Source organism: Xiphophorus maculatus, chromosome 23 (genome assembly GCF_002775205.1).
Source record: "Xiphophorus maculatus strain JP 163 A chromosome 23, X_maculatus-5.0-male, whole genome shotgun sequence".
Lineage (NCBI taxonomy): Eukaryota > Metazoa > Chordata > Actinopteri > Cyprinodontiformes > Poeciliidae > Xiphophorus > Xiphophorus maculatus.
In genome coordinates, this window is record NC_036465.1 from 2,689,903 (window position 1) to 2,712,438 (window position 22,536).

Here is a 22,536-nt window from a genome sequence, read left to right on the forward strand (position 1 = left end):
GAATGTAATTCTGATCTCTTCAGAGGAAAAGGTTTTACTATTATTATTTCAGAGCTTTGTTTCAAGAAAGAGGAATAGCTAAGCTATGTGCATTGTACAGTTATTTTATATTCCATTCGCCACATTTTTCTTTCATTTGAACATCAGACAGATGTTCAGCTGCTTTTGACGTTCATCTTGCAGTTGAGGTCAGCAGAACTCTGCATAGCATTTACAACAATGTAGTTTTACTGAAGGGGAGTGAGTTAAAGTGGAGAAATAAACCGTCAGTAAAGGTCCAGCCCCTCACCCTGTCTATTTTTGTTTCTGTAAGCTTCAATTGTTTCACCCATGTAGGTCATCTTTTGTCTGTGTGTGTTCTGGTGAGATAATACAAGAGCATATGTGTGAAGAGTTTGTCTTCAAACTGCAGGGGTTATTTTAACACAAACACAACAAGGCATGGAATCCACTCTATGTAATTCAGGTGAAGAGGTCAGAACAATAGGCGGCTTAATGCACAAAACCAAACAAACAACTTCCAGTCTAATCTTTGAGGGCCCAAACAGCAGAATATAAATGATTTCTGACTTTGTTTTTTAGCTTTATTGCTAAAACTAAAATAACAATTTGCTCATTTGCTGTTTTAAAGTATTTTGAAGTGACTTTAATATCCAAAACTATAAACTTTAAAAACCAATGACAGCAATACTAAACCACAACTTCTACTTAGGGTGAATGCAATTGATTATTAATGGACATTTTCTTTTTGGACTTTTACAAGTTACAAAAAAGATACAAAATAAAATAAATATTAAAAAACATAAAACAGTCCAGGGCTAAAATTGATTTTTGGCTCAAATTAGAAACTTTTTTACATATAAATTGGTACATTTATGTCATGTGACCAGATTTACGATAACAACAGTACTTTGTATGATGCCCTAAGGATATAATATACAATCTTCAATAAACAAAATAATCTACAATACTCATAGACACTGTAAAGGTGCAATTTAATAAATTACTGTATCAATGAAAATCAATTTAATCTCAGTAAATTGGTTTAAAAATTCAAACTCGGATTAAACCCTTTCATTACACACAGCGCAACTTTTTTTTTCAGCTGTGGCTTATTCAAAGTTTTACAGGCAATTTGATTACATAAAACCAATTAAACAAGGATTAAAACTTTTTTTCTCCTTAGTTTAAATAAGACACTTGTGTTGTTTCTTGTAGTTCTTTTAGGCTCAGGAGTGGCTTAAGACAAATGTGACAGTTGTAGACCATGTTCTCCATACAGCTTGTTGGTTCTTTAAGCACTGACTCCAGCTGCAGTTCACACTTTGTGAATCTCATCCATCTACTGACTGGAATTTAATTCTTCTCAAAGCTTCAACTATTTTCAATATGCTTGAATTCACCCAGCTTCTTTAGCAATAACCTAAAATGTAGGCTATATAATTAAAAACATGATCCACACTGAAAGCAATAAAAACAAGCATGTTGATTCCTTCCAAATGTAACAACTGATGAGGAAGTGGGCTTCGCTTTTTGGCCTCTGAATGAGGCATAATTCCAATTCATTAAAAACAATGGCTTTTTTGTCCAAAAGCATATTTACACATTTCATTTGACAATGTTACATGCTAGTCATAATCTTACACACAAAAAACCTCTACATTTTTATGGAGAAAATAGAAAAATTCTCCATGTATGTACATTGTTGTATTCTAGAGGGAAATATTATGTTAAATTATACAGGAACATCAAACTTTGACTGTAAAAATGAACCCAAATGATGTCTATTTTTCCAATTTCATTGAAACTACATCACAATGAGCAAAAGTTATGGACTGAAGTAAAAAATCACGCAAGATAATAAGGCAAACAGAAAAGTGAAACGATCTGTGTGAAACATTGTGCAAGAGGATTCCCAAGCCAGGGATTTCTCCATTGCTTTCATGGAAATTAGCTCCCTGATGTTTTCTGTTTTCCATTCTTCCTCCACAGTACTCATTTTTCTGCCCTTGCTGGCAGAATTGAGCCATGACTTTGCCATGCTGTTTGCTTCGATGCCTTTGTGAGGAAAATAAGTACACAGGGTTTTAGCTCTTCATTGCTTTGTGGATCACTGTAGCTACTCAGTTGTATATTTTGATACTCTACATAAAAATATATAACAAATGGTTGTTTTTTTTACCATTCTTAAGAGTTTTTGCCTGACAAAGCTGACTCCTGTACTTTTGGAATAGGATGAAGACAACACAAATCAAGTTTAAAGCTTCTGTAACAAATTATTATTCCTCTATTTTTTCACGTTTACTTAAATTTAGGTGCAGATTTTTACTATTTTAAATAAGATTTATGTAATTTAAAAATCACCTTCATTAGTAAAATATAAATCAATCATTCATTGGGATAACTTTGATCCCATGAGCATTGATGTAGGTGAGGAGGATGTTGGCTCGCTTCTCAATCACATCGATCAGTTTGTCGATGCCCTGTCGGCCGCCCTGACTTTCCCAGTACATCTGGTCCAGAAAGAGCGACTGGAGAAGTTTTTCCCTCAGCTTCCTCTTCCTTAACACAGACACGGCCTGCTCTGGCAGCCTAGGGAGAAACATGAAGAGTTTTGATTCAGTTCGTACATGTATCAAACAACTGTATTTATACTGAGATTAAATTACACACAGAGGGATTCTATCTACACATCCACCTTTCAGTCATATGATACATTTTGTTGTTGTGTCGCATAAAATTCAAATCAAACGCTCTAAAGCTTGCGGTTGTAATATGGAATATTGAAATATGTTAATCTATCACATAAAACTTTTGTAAGAAACTGTAAAATCATATCCTAAAATCTGAACATAGGTTCAGATGTAGCAAACTCACTCCTTGATTCCTTCCAGAAGCCTGAAGTCTAGATTGTCCTCATTGTGGTCAAAGAATCCTTTGTTGTTGATGAAGACCAGGTGCCTGAGGTCATGTTCCCTGTGCACGATGTTTGCCAGTTGTATGTTTTCCTGGTCCTTACACACATCATGGCGGCCCGGTTGAACACACATGTCCTCCTGCCGTGGCCTGAATCCGCAGCAGCTCGGATCCAGACGGTTGTGAATCTAATGAGAAAGTTCACATTTCTTCAGAAAACAGAAGAACAGCTCAAGCTGGGATTTACAGATTTTAAATTAGGATTCAGATCTTTTTTTATCCCCATTGCATGAGGTTGATAACGTAGGTAAACCCTTTATTCAATATTTTCCCTCACTCCATTTTGCATCCATAACATTCACTTTAATATGAGGAAATCAGGTATAAAAGGTTTAGGCAGGAAAAAAACACCTCATGCTGATTCCTCTTTAGCGTCTCTTTGACTCCAGTTACCATTTTATATAATTTAAAGGAACAACAATTAGACCACCATGTAGCTGCATGACATCATCACAGAGGGGATTCTCTCCTTAAGCCTAAAAAGGCAGAACCTCCCGCTGTAAAACACCTGCTGCCTCCACAGGGAATGGTGACCATAAATTAGATTAAAGCACTCATTCAATTTTTGCTCTAAACAAAACAACATGATGCAAGAAAAATTTCAGACTGAAAAAATCCGACAACCTGCTAAAATTCAACAGCTGCTTAATCCTAGAAAACAACACTTAAATACTCACAATGCTATTCTTGTTTAAGCCAACATTCCTCTCTAAGTGCTCCTCCATCTGTAAGCCTGCATCAGTTAAATATGACTGGTTAATATATGAGTTCGCAAATATTACAGAAGTGTACCCATTACACCATAAATGTATAAAGAATAAATTATATCAATTGATGTTTGGTTATTCATAAAACTGAAGCACACATTTATGTAATAAAATGTTTTTTCCAAACTAATCTGGAGAGTTTTCAAAGAAATCCAGTTTCCACTTTTTCTGCTTTCTTTATAAATAGAGTATTTGCTGTCAGTGCCAAAATATGATCCACAGAGACCTCCCACACAGGAAATGAGCAACAGGACAGGACATGGATGATGAATTGTCTGTTTATTCTTTTCTTTTTTTTGATTACTAAACACATCTTTTAGAGCTTTGTGTTGTTGACTGAGAAAAGAAAGAAATCTCTTTTTATGAATCACGTTGGAAGCTTCAAAGCAAATTAAAAACAAAGCATGAATGTGATAAGAGATTTATTGAATGTTAACAATAAAATAACTTTAAGTAGCACTTTTCCCCAAAGTTAGCTCAGTTTTTGATGTTACTGTGGTGAAGAGGTGAATCCAAAATGTATTCTTCTATAAAGGCTTTTCTCATTAGATTTAAGACATCTAAAGAGATCTAAGAGCACATCTAAATAGTAATTATACCTATAGGGACATAGTGCTGCAGAAGATAGTGGAAGAAAGGATTAAAGAAGCAATTTGTCTTCAGAAACTTTCATAGCACCAAATCTAATGAGACGCATTTTTATGGATTCAGAGAAATACAAAAACCATTTATTTTTCTGCAATGTTAAATTTAAAGTTTTAATCCATCAGAGTTTTTACCTGTAGCAAAAAGTCAAAAAGAGCTAATTTGCTCCATTCACTGTGGTAAATTGAAGAGCATCCAGAGTTGGACTTTGGGTTGACATTTCTTTGCCAACACCTCTGTGTCAGTGAGTTCTGGTACTCCCTCCATGTCATCCTCACAGTAGTTGGGCCTGCAGCAAGGTCTTTGGGGTGCAGCGATGCATCCCAAAGAACCACCTGGCAGGCCTGGCCATCTAAAGTGACAAAAGACCAGGGATTAAATTGTTGGATTAGAGCACATGTGACATCTAAACCTTCATGAACCACAGATATCTGTTCTGTTTCAATTCAGTTCGCTAGGATCACTAAAAAACTCATTTTGAACCCTATAATTGAGCAGATAAAGGCAGAGGAGAGAGAAACAATCTGCTCTCCAAGATAACACTCATATGTTTCCACAGCCCTCTAAGGTCTGTTAACACTGATGTTGTAATTTTCCATATGTGATGTATCAAAAAAGATTTACTGCTATTTCTTCCCAAACAAGGATAAAAGGTGAACTGAAGCAACCATGGGTATCTGAACCTAAAGCTCAGGGCAAAAATAATGTGTCTCTCCTGGTTCAGCTTAACATATTTAGAAATGTTTCATATCCATCACGAATATGAAAGCAGATGAAGACATTAGTCACAGGCTGGATTATTGTAATGCAAGGTAGAAAAACAAAGAAAAGACACTTGCTTCCAGTTGCAATATGCTTCCAACATCTCTGCATATAGAAAGATGGAAACTGTGCTTCAGCTCTGTGGTATTAGGAAAATAAGTGCAGAACCTGGGGAAAGTATTTATACCTGAACTTTTGTGTATTCAGTCACATATATGTATTTTATTGGGATTTTATGTCATATAGCAAAAAATGGCATTGAATAATTGCTAAGCAAGGGGAAATTGTTCATGACTTTTAATTATTTTTGTTATTGTGTATTTTTACAATTAAAAAAGCTGGAATTGTTAAGACTCTCCCACATTTGGTAGATGACCATGTCTTGATGGGGTTGCAGCCCTTCATTTTTCTCTTTTTTTCTCTTCTGTGTTCCTCTGTCTTTATGAACTATTTGTTCACCAACATTCTCTAAGAAACCTTCACAGAACCTCTGGGTTTATGACAGCATTGGTTGATTCAATCGGGTTACTCCTAAAAACACCAGATTTTATTTGGGGTTTTCAAACCAAAGGAAATTTAACAGTCATTGCACACCTTTGATATTTGAAAACCATACATCATGTTCCCTCTACTTTACAACGAAGAGTTCATTTGTGTAGGTCTGTCACATAACAGGTTTGTAATTTCAGTGTGACAAAATGTAAAAAGTCCAACTAATATAAGATGTTCATTCTCTAGTGAAACAAAGTAAAACCTGCAAAATGAAAAACAACAGAATGCATGTTGGTGGTTTTAAAGAAATGTTTTTGAAAAAAAAATGCTTTCAAACCACCGCAAATAAACAACCTATGGATTATATCTAATCTAAATAAAAATGAAAACCTACCGTTCAAAAAGCCAAACTTTCTGCTTACCGCAGGTATTGTCCTACTGAGGCCGAGCACCCTATCCAAATGAAAAGCAAATACCTCCGCGTTTCCCACGGAGCAGTGGATAATTCCGCACTGGCCTCCACATACATTATTTCTATTCAAGTGTTTTTGGCTGACCAGACGGTTCATGTCTGCACCCTCAAATATCACGAGCGAAGGTGCGTCCAGACGAGGGATTTCTTTTATGCGCAAAACTTTGGCATCCGCAAGAAAGCGCATGATTTTCACGTCCTGTGCGCTGAACCACGGAGGTGCCATTTCGCTGTAAATTCGGATACTACTAAAACGAGGGTCTGTTCCATCGTTGTAAGACTTTAAGGAGAAGTCCACAAGACTTCCCCCTTTCCTCGATGTCTTAAGTCCAGTGCTGCGGTTTCCTTTGCCCGTTTCCCGTTCCACGCTGAATCGTTTGCGCTGCGTAATTGTTGGATGGATTGTTTTTGTTCTCACTTTCTTTCTCAGCTTTGGTCGAATTGTACCTCGAATATTTACTGGTTTAAGACGCTTGAATTTTAGCGTTACGTAGACCACATTGAACAGGGTCGGGACCTCCAAACTAGCTTGGGTTTGCAGGTCAGAAGTGGCCGGTGGTTCACCGTCTAAGTGATGCTCGCCGCGGGTGTGCCGCTTCTGCTCCTCCTTACTCCGGGGTTGCTCTAAATGCCCAACTTTTAAAACCAAAAACAACAAGTTGACCAAACACAGAATCGCTATAATCAAAGTTCTTTTGGAGGGAGAGCACCTCCTAAAACTACGGGTGAGTTTTCGAAAAGGAAAATAACACCAGTGGACGCGGTACTTCCCCATTGTAATTTATTAAAGCTGAAAGTGTTTTTTCACTTAGCTCAAACTGGGGTGGAGCGCGAGTTTGAAACTCAGCTAGGAGGAAAGGCTTTCTTAAAGTTTAGAGACAGCAATAATAGACAGACTCGCAACCTCAAACAATAATTTAAAAAGCATAATTCACATGGGTTACCGTGCAATGATTCATATGATAATTCACCTCTTCACATTCTGAATATTTCATTCAAACATTTTATAAGGTATAACAAAATAGATCCCATACATATGACTAATAATATTTTTCATATCCAATTTATTGTGACACTCAAGAAAATTTGTCTGAAGTACTGTGACCTTTCTGAAAATACATTGTCTTTTAAAAAACAACTATCCGTTTTACTGACACCAACCAATTTATTAAGTTCTAAAATATATTTCTAATTATGAAAGCGGAATCATTCAGGCATGCCTATTTTCCCGCGGTTTAGGCGACATCTAGTGGTTTTAATCTTTGGGTTTTAACATGTCAATGCAGGATGCTCACACTGGGAAAGAATGACAAACAGCCCATCGATGGAAGAGGTTAGAAAGGAAAACACTTAAAAGAAGGAAGAAAACAGGTTCTAGTGTAGGCAGCATTAACAATAGACAGAGCAGTTCCTGGTCCAACTCGCAGCGAGTTTAAATATGGAACTATTGTCTCCTGGCTCTATTGTCTCTAGTTGTGCCAGGAGAATGAGTCATCAAACAAGAGTTGTTGTTAAGGAATGCAATTTTGCAGATCTTTAAAAAAAATGTTTAAAAATTTAATAAATTGTTAATTATGTCAGTGAATTTACATCCGAAACTAATTGCAAAATGAAATTAGACTGATGTCATCTTGTCGTCATGCGTGTTGGGCCTCCCCGGAAGCTCCGCGGCTTTATTTAATGTGCCAGGTTCGGGTGATTGGATAACTGGCGGCACCTGCTTGCTCTCTAGGCTTCTGCAGACTCCCACGCGTGGCCTCTTGTGGTGTTTTAAGGTTGTGGAAAGTTTGTGTTGAGAGGGAAAAAAACAAGAATTGCATTTTCATGATGCCCCTGGTAAAATGCTCGCCTATGTTTTTATTTATCGCGTCGTTATTGATGGTGAGATGCCTCTGCGCTGACGGTGGGTTAACGAGTCTTTGAATTGCTCTGTGATTAATGTGGAGCTCACTGAGCTTCACATAAATAAAACACCCCACAATGCCTTGTGGGGTGTTTTATTTATTTATTTTTGCAAACTGTCATATTAAATTGTTTGCCCTGAAATTTATCCATATGCTTTAGGGTGTAATGAAACTAGGATTTGCTCCCCGGAAACTGTTGTCTCCAGTAACTCCACAAACGTCACTAATTTTGCTTATGGATTAATTGCAAACATGGCTGCTGTGGTTCTGTATGGAAGCACCTATGTTCCAATCAAAAGAATAGAAACAGGAGATGGTAAGTGGAAGAAATCTGGTGTAAGATTTATTTTTCTACATTTAATGCAAAACTTTTTTCTTTTCTTTTTTTTTTTTTGTAGGTATGTTCTATCATTTTGTGAGCTGTGCATCAATATGGGTTGTATCTCTTTTTGGCGATCTGTTGCTGCGGACACCCAAATTCCACCCTCTTGCAATGCTCGGTGGTATGATCTGGGCCACAGGTATCGTCTCTGGAAATCACAACTTAAAGCAAAAAAAAAAAAAAAAAAAACCTCTTTCTGCAGTGTGGCATCATATGGTGCAGAAGATGGGCTCAAGATATGAAACAGAGGCCTTTTACTGCAGTCAATCAAAAACGTCATGGTCTCTACTGTGAGAAATGGCCAGTTCTGGGTACACAGTCAATTTCACCATAAGTCACTGCAGGCTCCATGAAACTGGCTAGAACTGTATCTAGAGAAGATGTGAATTGTCATTTTTATGAGTTTCTTTAGGCATGCTCTTGTGCTGCTGAAAGGTTATGCAAATTAAAAAGTGGAATATTTTAAAGTCTAAGGAGAAATGTTTGCTTTCTGACTCGGTTAGTTTCTGTTTTGTTCACTGTATAATAAGGAGCTGCTTTAAGTATTCACAAATTCAATAACGGTCTTTAAAACCTCAAGTCTTTCAAATGGGTTTTAAAATTTTGTGGATGATTATTAGTCAAATATTTTACACAGAATAACCTTTTTCATTCACAGGAAGTGTGGCAGCTGTTACCATTGTTAAAGCAATTGGGCTTGGTCTTGGAATTTTAATTTGGGGATCGTCCAGTTTGTTGATGGGCTGGGCCAGTTCTAGGTAAGAAATGTGACTGCATGAATCTCTGAATTGATTTTTCTGCCTTTTGATGGGAATCTTTAGGTTGACATAAAAATGGATGTCACTGTTTGAAACAGATTTGGGTGGTTCGGGATTGATGCTCAGGATGTTTCCAGGCCAATACTGAATTACTGTGGAGCTGGTTTGTGTCTGCTCAGGTGAGCTATGCAACACTTACCAGCCTTTGTCACTGGATTTTTGATGTAATGTAGCAGTCATGATGTTTGGAAAATCTGGTCTTTGTTTTATTCCCTTTAGTGGCCTGGTGTTTTTCTTTGTGAGAAGTGATGTGAAGCTCCATCCAGAGTCAGAAACAATCCCTATACTAATTGACAAGGTGGGTGATTTGTTTTTTGGGTTTTTTTGTTTTTGTTTAACTGTGAATTGCAAAAAAAACTTTTTTGCAGAGTTCACTTTCTGGCAGTTTCGTATACCACTCCTCTGCATACTGGATTGATGCCATTGGACCAAAGACGAGGCGAATCATGTAAGGTTAAACATTGCCTTGGTGCGATCTCACAGCTTGTATTTGGGTGAAAAAACAAATTGGTAATTTAATGAATCATCACCACTGGACATAATTCATTCTGAGACACCACAATAATTATACATGCTGCTGATGTTCACCTGCACTATTAACTCAAAAGTTTAGATTTTCTTGGCAGATGTCAAGGGCTGTAGCCTTTGTTTGGAAAGCTGATTCTACCCCAAGAATGCATATTTAGTTATCATAAAGAGATTGGATTTCTTTGAGAAATGACAGGCAGGAATTATACCATGAAGCATCGGATGCAAAAGGATTTCTTATGTTTTTGGTACTAAAATGGCTTTGGAAGTGAATGTCTAGTATTCACTTTGCTAAATTGTGTGACTAGGCATGGCATTTATCAGTTCTGTAGGAAAAAAATGTTAAAATTAACATACAAATTGAGCAAGGTCTCAAAGGAGATTAAAAGTGCATCTTTCATCCAGTTTTTCACTCTTTGTATTCTCTTCATCAGTGGTTGCCTGCTTGCCGTTATGGCAGGCTTGCTGTACGGCTCTTCATTCATACCTGTTCTCTACATAAAGAACCATTCAGCATGTCATGACAGCATTTTTTATGGAGCCAGTGTCTACGGTAGGTTTTTAGTCTTTGATAAGACTCCTAATTTTGAACCTTCAACTTGCTGCTATTCCCAAATGAGCATGACATAAAAGGGAAAAATTAAAATGTCATGCTGGCTATCAGGATTGCTTCCACTCTTGATCTATACATGAAGAGCAGTGATCCCTCCCCATGCTGAGAAGTAGCTTTAACTGAAGTTTTATTTTTTGCAGATCTTGACTATGTTCATGCACAGACCTCTGGTGTTTTCCTTGCAAGCTCAGTGTACTTCACCATCTACTGTGCCGTGATGAAAAACAAACCCAGGGTTTACCCCAAAGCCATTTTACCAGGTAGCAGCTCATTTTAATAGTCCTTCACCAGGCCTATTTTAACAGGTGAAGATATCATGTTTAAACACAAATGACTAACTTACAATGCCAAGATAATCAAACTGCTCATTTATATGGAAAACTCTGTTTGCTCACACTTGTAATTAACCTTGCAGCATGAAGTAACAAGTGTATGGTTTACTGAAGATGGAAACCAAATGTAGTTGAGCTTATTGCATTTCTGTGTAACCAATGTCAAGACTTGTGCCCTTATCATTTTCCACATGCTCTTTTTCTAAGAATCAAGAAAACATTTTGCCCAAGAGGCCACTAAAAGATCTAATAATAGCTCCAGTTTGACAATAGACAGAATCGGCTGCTGTTTTGAAAATGTCATGTAATCGCTTCCTGTTGCTTAGTGGCATATAGTCATGCCAGGGTTCAGTGTTTAAGTTCTGGACAATTATTTGGGATAGAAGGTTTTTTTTTTTTTTTTTTTTTTTAAACCGTGTGTGTGTGTGTGTAAACTATTTGACATTTTTTTGTGGTTTTAAAAATATTCTCTCTGCTCTGGCTGTACTTCAGGATTTCTGTCAGGATTTATGTGGACAATGGGCACATACTGCTGGTTCCTGGCCACCAACTACCTGGGTGCTGTTGTTACCTACCCCATTGTCACTGCAGTAAGTAAATCATGTCCTGACAAATGTGCTAATTAGATTTCTTACTACGTACAGTTGGAGCACACTTCACCGTTGAACATTTCTCCAGTCTTTCTGTAATTGCACTTCGTCAAAGCAGTTGCAGAGTTAACCAGAAAATGGTATTTCTTCAGTTTCTACGCCTCTCTAAAATCTCTAATTTGAAGGAATTTTTGTATGTTCTAAATAGCTTAGTATTTGGTGCTCTAAATGTTAATTGCTTCAAAGAAACTTGCAGTAGTTTAACAGAAGGAGCAATAAACTTAAAGGAATCCAGTTTGACATGGTTTTGCTTTAACTTTGGCTCTACTATGAATGCAAACACTTTCTGTTTGGGGTTCAGTTGCCACATTGCATGTCCCCTCAGTGTTTGGAGTTGTTTCCATTAATTCTGTCTTCAGAGGTGTGACTTTTTATTGTATAATAAATGACTGAGTTTTAGGTCTCAGTGCCTGCTCTCAGCCAACACTATTATAGTCAAATATGTTAATTTGTTGAAACTGGACCAAAAACACATTGACCTTTTGATCTATACATCTTAATACTTAATCCTCAGTGGATCTTTGACAGCTTTAAATAAGACATAAATTGTTTACCCTTGTTAGACTGGATATTGAACTTTTGCCCCGAGACAAAAAACATCTATTTATAGATGTTGCAATAGCACAGTGTTTCTCAACTCGGGTCCTCACGCTGCCCTGCATGTTTTAGGTGTTTCCCTTCTGCCACACACCTGGATTGAATCTTTGGGTAATTAACAGGCTTCTGCAGTACTTGGTGGCTGCAGAAGACTTCACGCAATCATTTGAATTAGTTGTTCTGGTATAGAGACATGTAGAGCAGGGGGGCCTGAAGACTGGAATTGAGAAACACTGCAATAGCAACAGATATATCTCATCTTTATGAAGATGGGTGGTAAATGGTGAAAGTCTGTAAATGTTTTTTTGTGTTCTGTAGGGCTACGGTCTGGTCGCAGCGCTGTGGGGATCCTTGGTGTTCAGAGAGATTAAGGTAAGGTGTGAAATGTCAAATGGCTTTGCTTAGATTTCTCCAGAGGATAGTTATGACAAATCTGTTTCCTTTTCTGCAGGGTTTGATGAATGGCCTCATCTTCTTCTTTGCTACCTGTGTAGTGTTGACTGGCTCTGTGCTAACTGCCATTTCAAAGCTCTGAAAGCTAAAATGACCCATTTGTAGCTGACTTTCCTTCACTGACTTAGACTTTTAAAATAAAAGATCTTGGAATTCATTTTAAATCAACAAGAAGCTAAATCAATCTTACTTTGTAAGATTGAAAACAAGATATATTTGTAACTGAAAATATTTTTAGTCACTTAATCTTAAACCCACATTTGATACTGTAACACCCTTTAAAGGTTGTTCTAAAATATTGCACATATATTTACATTATGACCTGGTGGTGGGGTTTTGCATCAATCCGTTGTATTTTTGTGATGTCTATTAAAATAACTTGAATATTATGTATGTTTTTTTTCTACTGGAATCAAATTTCATAAGTGGTGAAACACTTATGAAATTTGGTATAAATTACATGCTCCAATGCTCCAGTACCTAATTGGGCATCTTCAGGTTTATTTTAATTTCTTAAGCAATAACTGATATTAGATAAATTAGACTTATATTTTATTGCAAATGGAAGAAAATGTATGAGATGTCAAGTTTATTTGGAAAAGGTTGGATAAAATCTGATTTGAGATAAAGAGTGAATTTCACCATCATAACCCAGAAAGGATTGCTTTTTGGTAAAGTAGTGTTTGGCATTTATGCTTCAGTTGATGGCCACAGTAAAAACTGACATGATGGAAATGAAAGTGTCCTGGATAAGTCAGGTATTGAGATAGCTGACATTTGGATTGATTGATTCGGTTAAATCCTCTAGCTGGTAACTTTTCAAAAGCTGAATAGAAACCATGAGCCCTTTTGAGAGATTTAAATCCATTCTGTTAATTTTTAGATTCTGAAAAGGAATAAACAAATTGCATTATACAACCGGTGATGTTTAGCATAAAATCACATTTAAAACTCCAATCAATTCTTTTAAATTTGAATTGTGAGTCTTCTGGAAGGGTCCACAGTACATTCAACCAAACTTGTATGTTTTGGAATAATACTCAACTTTGCTGTCATCTGACCAAGACGCACAGTCTGAGTTAAAGTCAAAATGCATAAGTGGTTTTAAATTCCAGTCAAGTGTCTTGGAACTTTTACCTTTGTCTCTGCTTCAATAATTATCAGCAGGACTTTTTAGAACTTGAGTGCATCATGAATTACCTCAGTACTGAGGTAATTCAGTCATTTGAACTCTAAAGAAAGAGAAACGTCCACAAGCATGAGCATCTCTGCAGCTATTTACCAATCAGGCCTGTATGATATTGTAGTTGGAGGAAAGCCACTCCCTAAAGAAAAGCACATGATAGCCCATCTGAAGTTACCAAAAGGGACCTGAATAGATGACTTCAGTTTCTTAGGCCGTGAGAACAGATTATCTGGTCTGATGAGACAAGCAAAGTCTTTGAATGCTGCATCATGTGATGAGGAAACCAAACATGGCTCATCAGGCCAGCACCATCCCTACAGTGAAACATGGTGGTGGCAACATTATGCTACGGGGATGTTTTGCTGCAGTAGGAACTGGCAGGTCGGTGTAGAAGGAAAGATGAATACAGCAATGTCCAGAGACATCCTGTATGACAACCTGCTCCACAGCATTTTACCTCAGACTGGGGTGATGGATCATTTTTCAGCAGGACAACAACCCAAAAGCTTCAGAACCACACTCTGAATGTCCTGGGGTGGCTAAGCCAGAGTTCTGACTTAAATCTCACTGAACATCTCTGGAAAAATCTGGATATGACTGACAGAAGTCTCCATCCAACCTGATGGAGCAGAGAGAGAAAAATGGGCCAAGCAGCCTACAGAATGGAGAGCTAAGCCGCTGGCATATCATCACCTTCCTAAAATGTCATTTTTTTGCCAAAAGTTTTTTTTTTGCCTATTCATCTTTTGACTATAATTGTTTTTATATTATTTTAGGAAGATGACAGTATTCAATAAGACTTGGATCAACAAATTTTTGAACAAAAGCTGCAGATACTTAAGTAAATGTTATTTATTTTCTATTTTTAATAAATTAGCAAAAAACTCAACTTTTTTCCACATGGTCACAATGGGGTATTTGTGTGTAGAAAACATGAAGTTTTGTACTTTCCTGATCAAATGTAAGTTGAAAAAGAATATAAAATCTTAAAAGTCCAAATCAATCAGTAAATAAACTGACTAATGCTCTGCTCATTTTTCTGTTTGTATCAGGTGTTAAGTAGTTCATAGTTAGAACTGTAGTTTGCAAATGCTAACTAGTTTTACATATTTAATGCATTTGCTTCCTCCAACGCACTTGCATATAAAAATGTCATTAGTTGAAGCAGAGTGCAGTGGCTTTGGGTCACATGTATGGCCGCCAAAGCTTTCCATCTTCACTGTCAGCATTTCGGTTGAGACTTCAGCTGCTTCATTTAGCAATATTGGTCTGTTGCATTAATCAGAGCCAGGGGAGGAATGGGTGAAATGTAGAAAACCTGATGGCCAGTTTTTCCTCATATCTGTTCTTACATCACAGCAGTTTGTAGATTTTCTTTTGTAGAATTTAAGATTTTTAATAGAAAATTAGACTTTTTCACATTGTATCCTCCCAACCTCAAAATTCCTAATACAATGTTTTACATTGCATTGTATTTTTCTCACTCACCACAAAGATTTGTTCTTGTTCACTTGATTCATTGCAAACAGACGTTGTTTTCATGGGACGCATTGCTGTTTCTGCCCTAAAGGGTAGTTAAAAAAGCTGCTCCATTCACCAGTTCATTAATAGGAGCATAGCTCCTATGCTCTACATTTTAATTTCCAAGATAATTCCAGCTCCAGACCCCCCACTGATGTCCTGCAGAGATTTTTAACCAAGGACACAGCTGAAACTAGGTCTCTACCTTGGTCTGTAGAATCTGCCAAAGAACTGAGTTGTTAAGTGCATTTGAACACTCAGGTCACATATAGATAAATATTGTTTAAACTGAAAGCTATACAACTGTACTTAAATAAGAGCATATTCTATCTGTTGCAGTTCAAAAAGGCTAAAATTATATGTTTTGCAATGGTTGACCTTTTCAATTACAGTTTTCTGTCAAATTTAGTGATGAGGAAATACTTTATCAAGAAATGCCTTGAAATGGTTCTGTTGTGATCAAAGCAACATTGTGGTCCCACTATCTTCCATACCACTGCACCTCTTCTGTAATATACCAATGATGCACACACCAGAGTTTTATGTCATTCTCTTTTACATGAAAATTATGTTAGAGATAATTTTCCTCTAACAGGAACAAAATGTATATATTTTTTCCTCCCCTCCAGGGGAGAGTCTAATTTGTGTCCCTTATATGAAAATAGTCTGACAGGAAAGAGGGAAAGACATGCGGCAAATGTCTCCGGGTCCGGGAATCGAACCGCAACGGCCGCATCGAGGACTCAAGGCCTCCAAACGTCGGTCGCGCTATGCCACCACAGAACGCCCAGGAGCCAAATATATTTCTAAGCAATAATAATTCATGCTTGAAGATAGGTACACTTAAAATTTGACGTTTTGCAACAATAAAACACATTTAGTTTAAAGCATTTTTAAAACCGCTGGAAATGGGCCTCGAATCATGTTGATTTAGCCTTTCATTGTAGTGCAATGTGTGATAGTGTTTGAAGAAGTTAATGAACGTGTAATTCATATTTCTGCCACTGGGTGGCAGCCTTCCAAACCTCAATACAGTGAACTCTCTTCTTCTTGACTCATGTCTTCTTGTTGTTCCTATGCCGAACAGGTGCTATGAAAGTGCAGAAACGGAAGGCGAATCTTAATATAAGTCATATATAAGTTGCAATATAAGTATAAGCGATTCAGTTTACCGTTTATTGATAAACCAAATATATCTTCCAGGACTTTTGAATGTTACTGAACTGCCATGGAACTTAAGCCTGAATCTTTTTGAGTGTTTCGGTGAGTTGTTGTAGCCGCCATTTTGTGTAATTCGTAACTCTTGTGATTTTGTAGGGGGTATACCTGCTGGATAAGCTAGTATAGACGATGGATGGGTGGATTTTTTTCATAAGTAACCTAAAGCAGTGGTACCCAAAGTCGGTCCTCGAGGGCCGGCATCCTGCAGGTTTTAGTTCTCTCCCTGGTGTTAGTAACAACCTTTTCAGCTTATCAATGTTCTTCTTAGGCCTTCTAAAGAGCCATCATTGGATCCAGGTGCGTTAAACCAGGGACAGAACCAAAACATGCAGGATGCCGACCCTCCAGGACCGACTTTGGGCACCACTGACCTAAAGTATATTTTTCATTATACTGTGCTACAAAGTTTTATATTGCAGGTTCTAATTAAAAGTATTACTACAATAATGTAAGAGTAGTATAGTTTTGTAGTATAGTTTTTCAAATAATATATTTTAGGTATATTAGCATAACATTTTGAAAATATAATTTTTTTATTTTTCCAAATTGGTTCTCTTTTTCTTTTTCATGCTTAACCTATTTAGGTTTAAGTTATTTAATTGTACAATTTACCGTTAATGTATAAGTCTTCTTTGGGTGATAAACCTAAGAGACCATTCTTTGTCTCTTTATTCCCAGATGCTTAAAAAATATGCATATTAGAATCTCAGGAGTGAGAGTGAGCATCATTAGTTGTCTGTTTAATTTGCTTCAGTGTTGGCTCTGTGATCAGCAATCTGCCTAGGGTGAATCCTTCTTTTAGCCCGGCACGTGTTTTTATGAACAATGATTATAGCCTTTGGTAATTTAAGGTGTAAAATTACAAGCTGTTGAAAGATGAGAGGTATCAGTCTAGTTTATTACAATATTCCTCACTTTTCCACCATTATCTATAGTATTCACTTTCATTATTAATGGGGCTTCCTTGCATCTAAGGGCTCAACTATAATTCAGCTGCTTTCAAGTCTTTCTACCACATTGGCTTCCATCATTCTGAATAAATCTGCCTCCTCCGTGGCTCAGCTAAGACGTACTGTCTATGTTCTTACTTTCAAGTTTCATTGCGCAATATGTCTCATGCTTTTCATTAAACCCTAGTTGAATATATCTTTTGGTGCTGTTAGTTTGAGTAGCTTGGTCACAATAACTTAAAGTTTAGGAGCAAATGTCAGTCAGCATCAGATGTTATGGGATGCTTTTTTGATAATACTCTTAAAAAGTGTCCCCCAGACATGACTTAAGAGCCTGAGGCTGAAAGCCCTGAAGCTCTGTCTACATTAGGATTACAAAAGGAAAGCTGTGTCTGCTTTCATATATGGAACACACACACATTCCTTACTCTATAAGAGTGAGAGTAAAAAAGCTATAATGTCCAGTTCTGAGAAGCTCTTTGTGTCCATGGAATCGTGCATAATTATCACAGTTATGAATGTTATATTTATAATCTTTCTTTTATGTCCTAACTTACAGGCTGTAACATAATCCAACAGCGCATAAGGACTATTCCAACAATAACACTTTTCAAGTCCATGCTTGCTATCTGAAGGACAACTATTGCTGTGGTCACTCAGATATGACCTTCTGCAGCTGCTTCACTTTGTTGAATTTATCTGAGTGATTTCTATTACAAAACTGTATTGTGTAGTATTAGCTGATGTGATGGCAGTGATGTATGTTTGTGCTTTCATGTTCTACAGAGCAGGAACCTGCTGAAAAATAGTATAGTGCTGAACCAGAAGACTTTGTATCTTTTAAAAATTTTAAATAAAATACTTCAATAAAAACGATACTTCCTCAGGGTTTTGTTCCAGCAGGTTAATTATTTCACGTTCATATTACATAGTGTTGCAGAAGTTTTCATTCCTATTGTACTTTCTTACATTTTGTCAAATAATAATAACAAACTTCAATATGTTTTATGGCCCTTTAATGTGACACAAAGTAGCAAATAATTATGAAGTAGAATGAGAAAGGATGTGTAGTGTTCCCAATTTTTTTGACTAGAAATCTGAAAGTATGAAGTGCAGATCTGTCCAGACCCTTTTAAGAAAACCCAGGGCATGTAACTAGAAGAAATCTCATGAAATCTAAACACTACTTGACTCCTAGATCAACTTGTTGGAGAAAATATTAGGAATTATATACTGAAATCAGATGTTTTATTTGTCCCTTTTCTGTGTGTGATATTTGTACAAATGAATAAATATGTGCAATTCTACACAAAAGATACAGATGCTAGTGGTTGAAACTTTGTACCCATATAAGTGGAAAATAGCAACCTTTGAAAAGTTCCTGAATTTATCTGATAATGCAGAAAATTAACACGTTTTATTCAGCTGTCAGACTTAACGGAGACACTATTGTAGTATATATGTTGTATATGAATACTGATTTATGGATTAGTATTTATCACGAGGTACATATCTGAAATTATGACGTTTTGGACATCAATCAGTTTAACTAATCTGGGATTACTGAACTGAGTTTGTGATTTTTGAGTCTTCTCTTTAAATGCCACATTTTAATAAGATTAACCTAAATCAGTAAATTTTTTAAGACCATTGGGAAAAAACTGTTTTTCTGTCATTACCGTTTTTGGCCCTTTTGATCAATAATGATGATAATGATTAAATCTTGGTAGGTTCTTAAAAAAGAAAAAACTAAAGTTGCTAATCACGATTGACACAAAAAGTATTTTTCTTCTCCACTTTCCAAGTTAAGTCACATTTCAAATAAAATCAAAAGGACAGGTAAAATGACAAACTACTCAGATTTCTTAGAGGCATAATCCCAGAGGCAGATCAATCTAGCAAAGAATGACTTGTCAGATTGGGTCGATGTGCTACTTGGAAAGAAGCCAAAGAAGTGCAGACATGCTTGCTGATTGGTATTGACCTCTGAGGCTAAGAAATGAAACCTTGTTAATCAATATGAGCTTAATATTATCACTGTCACTGCTGTATTTAGCTAGCAAAGAAGGTCATGTTATCATCTTTACCAGTGAAGCATTATGAAATTATCTTTAACTTAGCTGAGTCATTCAAGCTACTTTGCATTTTATTGCAAGGTCATCATTGATGCTGACAGAGACACTCAGAAGCCACTTTGTTAGGTACACATATCCAATATCTCATTAAAACATATTGAAATTAAGCTAATGACATGGCAGCATCTCAATGCATTAAGACACTAAGATGTGGCGAGGAAGAGTTGTGAAAGTGCAAACAGGGCATCAGAATAGAGAAGAAATGTGTTAAAAGTTGGGCAGGGACTTTAAAACACTGATTTTGGTTAATTTCACAGATTGAAGGTCTTATATTTCTTAGTTAATTAATCATATTTTATACATACTAAAGTTCCAGGTGAATCTTTTGTATTGGCATGTTTCTTGTATGCCTGTAAATCTGATGCACAGGCAACATCCACAAACAGCAGCAGTCAACAAAGCTGCTTCTCTTGGCTCACTGGGAGTTGATTTCTGCTTCAAAAAAACTGATGAGATACTGGAAAGGACTATTGTAGTGTTCACGCTTTGCTAGAAGCAGTTAGCCTATCAGTGAAGCTAAAATAGCAACTCATTGCTAAACATGTTGCAGCAGCACAGTCATCGCTAATGTCAGCATCCACAATCCATGTTTTTACAGAAGTTTCATGAATGATCAGGAGTGGCTGAAATACCAAAGCTGAAAGGGTAGAATAGCATTTTGCACCTGTCTGGTGGTTGAATAACAGAATAAAACCAAATATCTCTGTTTTTGAGTTTTCAATATTCAATACTTTAGCTGCAAAAGTTATGAAGTCAAATTTATATTAAGTTATATTTTATATATGCAGCAGTTTATAACAACAGAAGGTAACAGTAACTTGATAAAATGGCACTCTGCACCAGGGAAATGTGAGACTTGTGATTTTGATTGCAGCAATGAAGAACCATCTATTTGGATCAGTAAGCAGCAGTCATGTGGAAAATAATGCTTTGTTAAGGTCAAAGGTCAAAGGACAGACTGGTCCAAACTGAAAAATTGTTGCACTTTGAGATTTCTTTGAAATGTAAGGTGCGTTACAAATAAAATGTATTATTATTATTATTATTATTATTATTATTATTGCAGTCCACCCAAATGTGGAAAGTAGAAAAACAATGATAAATGTGTGGAATGTGGAGAAAAAGGAATGTATATGAAAATATACATATTTCATTCTTATCACCATAACTATGAATATCAAAACAGTCAATTATCATGTCCACGGAGCACTGTGCCGGTTATGTTAGTGTTTCCCTCCTTCTCTCCAGGGTGTGACCGGCAGGTGCAGCCTGTTAGGACTCATCAGAAGGAGCTTAGAGAGGACTCGGCTGGTGGATCATCAATCACCAAAATATCTTACAAGCTCAGTTCTGTGGAGAACCTCACCTGGATCTCCTACCGTCTCCGCACCATTTAGCTCTGCTCATTAAATTCTCACTACATCTCAACATCCTCGAGATACACATCTCCTCCAAGTCTCCATGACATCTGGTTTGAATACATCTTTCTTTTTATTGACAGAGTACATGCTCAATTTGTCATTGAGACAAATGCTGTTAAACTTTTTCCTCCATATTTATCAAGAAGGAAAAAGTATTAAAAAAATAATTTTATACTTTTTTTAAGTGTAAAAAAATCTTGCCTCCAGCTTCTGTGGCGCATTTTGATTTGCATTTGGCCATAAGGTGCACCATTAAACAATACAACTGACCCAAAAGATGATGAAGCCTAGGCGTAAATTAAAACTGGAACACTCTCTAGCCCCACCTGCATCATCCAATCGGTGCGTCCCGCTCATCATGGACGACCTATCAACGCTGGACCAAGCCACTTCACGGCCAATCACCGACCAAGCCCCAGTTTATAAGAAATCTTCCGCTTTCCAGCTGCACTCAACCCACCTCCGCCCCTTCTCCATCTGAACTTTCCTGGCTCTTCAGGCTTGCATCCTTCACCGACCTCCACCACCAGTTTCGGGTCCCGGGGGATGACATTCCTAACCAGCATCGGGAATGCTCATCCGAGCTTATTGCAATTCACAGCTCTATGTCTTCAGCCGGGGCCCGAGCGCCAAAGAACTTTAATTCATGTGTCAATAAACTTTTGTAATCGCTTTCTTTCTCCTTCTTAGTCTCTCCAGAATGAATTGTCAGTTTATCAGTTATTTAGTGGCTTTAGGTTGGGGAAATAAAACACGTCATTAATAGAAAGGTGACCATGTTAACAACTGACTATGCTTGAAGCGAACTTTTTATTCTGTTTTCATGAAAAAAATGGAAAACACAAAAGATCCTCACCGTAGTTTAGTCAACCTTATTTCTGCAACCTCTTTGCTACCTGTAAAATATTAAAAACTAGAAAAATGGATAGAAGATCCATTACTGTACAAAGCAGACATACATTTTCTTGTAATTTAATATTTAAAAAGAGAACTGAATAAATAATTTCACTTCAGCCAATTTTCACAGCATCGACAATGTTTTAGTTTTTTTGTAGGGGTGGGGTCTTACTCTTAAAAAAGGCGAAGAAAAAAAAAACTTCTGCATTATTGCTGACTGCCTTCTAATCCTTGTGTCTCAGGATTTTCCTGTCTGAATCAAGTTGGAAACTCCATATTGCCTGTGTGAGACAAATTTCATCATGCCAGTCACAACATCTGGACCCAAAGAGACAAAGAGGAAGTTCAAGGTACAAAAACAAACAGATTTTATCATTTGTGTTTCAAAGTGGTTCTGCAGGGTCTTTGGTTTTTGCACTGTGATTGTTCACTTTTGTTGCTTTGGCCATTGTTCTTTATCATCAAATATAAAATAATGTTTTGATGTTTATTATCTCATGCACTGGTGACTTCAAAAGGCAGGAAGTATAAAATGTGTTGATTACTTTCAAGGCCATGCCTAAATCTCTTTGAAAACTTTAAAGAAACGTCTGATCAACTGGGATGTTGCTTGGTGTGCTTCTTTTTCCAACAAGTAGTTCAACTTTCTCATACATTGCCTAACTATGCAGTGCAAACTATATGGAATGCAGCACATTAATTGAACAGGAAGCTATTTTACTTGACCTCACTCAGGAACTAATCTGATGTTCTGCATTTATTTTAACTTGGTTAAAAATATGTCTTCTTTATAATACAGTATTTCAAATAGTGA

At 36.8% G+C, this 22,536-nt stretch overlaps 2 protein-coding genes across 2 annotated transcripts; one reads left to right on the plus strand and one right to left on the minus strand.

Moving 5' to 3' along the window:
• Positions 1-442: 442 nt before the first annotated feature.
• fam198b (family with sequence similarity 198 member B) lies at positions 443-6,889 on the minus strand. Its single transcript, XM_005800607.2, has 4 exons — positions 6,037-6,889; positions 4,523-4,740; positions 2,878-3,104; positions 443-2,592 (listed from the first exon to the last, which is right to left on the minus strand). Exons 1-4 carry the CDS (start codon positions 6,887-6,889, stop codon positions 2,385-2,387), a joined length of 1,506 nt encoding a protein of 501 aa, XP_005800664.1. The 3' UTR covers positions 443-2,384.
• A 947-nt stretch (positions 6,890-7,836) lies between these two features.
• Positions 7,837-12,780, plus strand: tmem144 (transmembrane protein 144). The gene is made up of 12 exons (XM_005800582.2): positions 7,837-8,017; positions 8,179-8,334; positions 8,417-8,539; positions 9,059-9,158; positions 9,257-9,337; positions 9,438-9,516; positions 9,587-9,666; positions 10,181-10,299; positions 10,500-10,619; positions 11,184-11,281; positions 12,257-12,310; positions 12,390-12,780. Exons 1-12 carry the CDS (start codon positions 7,939-7,941, stop codon positions 12,471-12,473), a joined length of 1,173 nt encoding a protein of 390 aa, XP_005800639.1. The 5' UTR covers positions 7,837-7,938; the 3' UTR covers positions 12,474-12,780.
• The last annotated feature ends 9,756 nt before the right edge of the window (positions 12,781-22,536 follow it).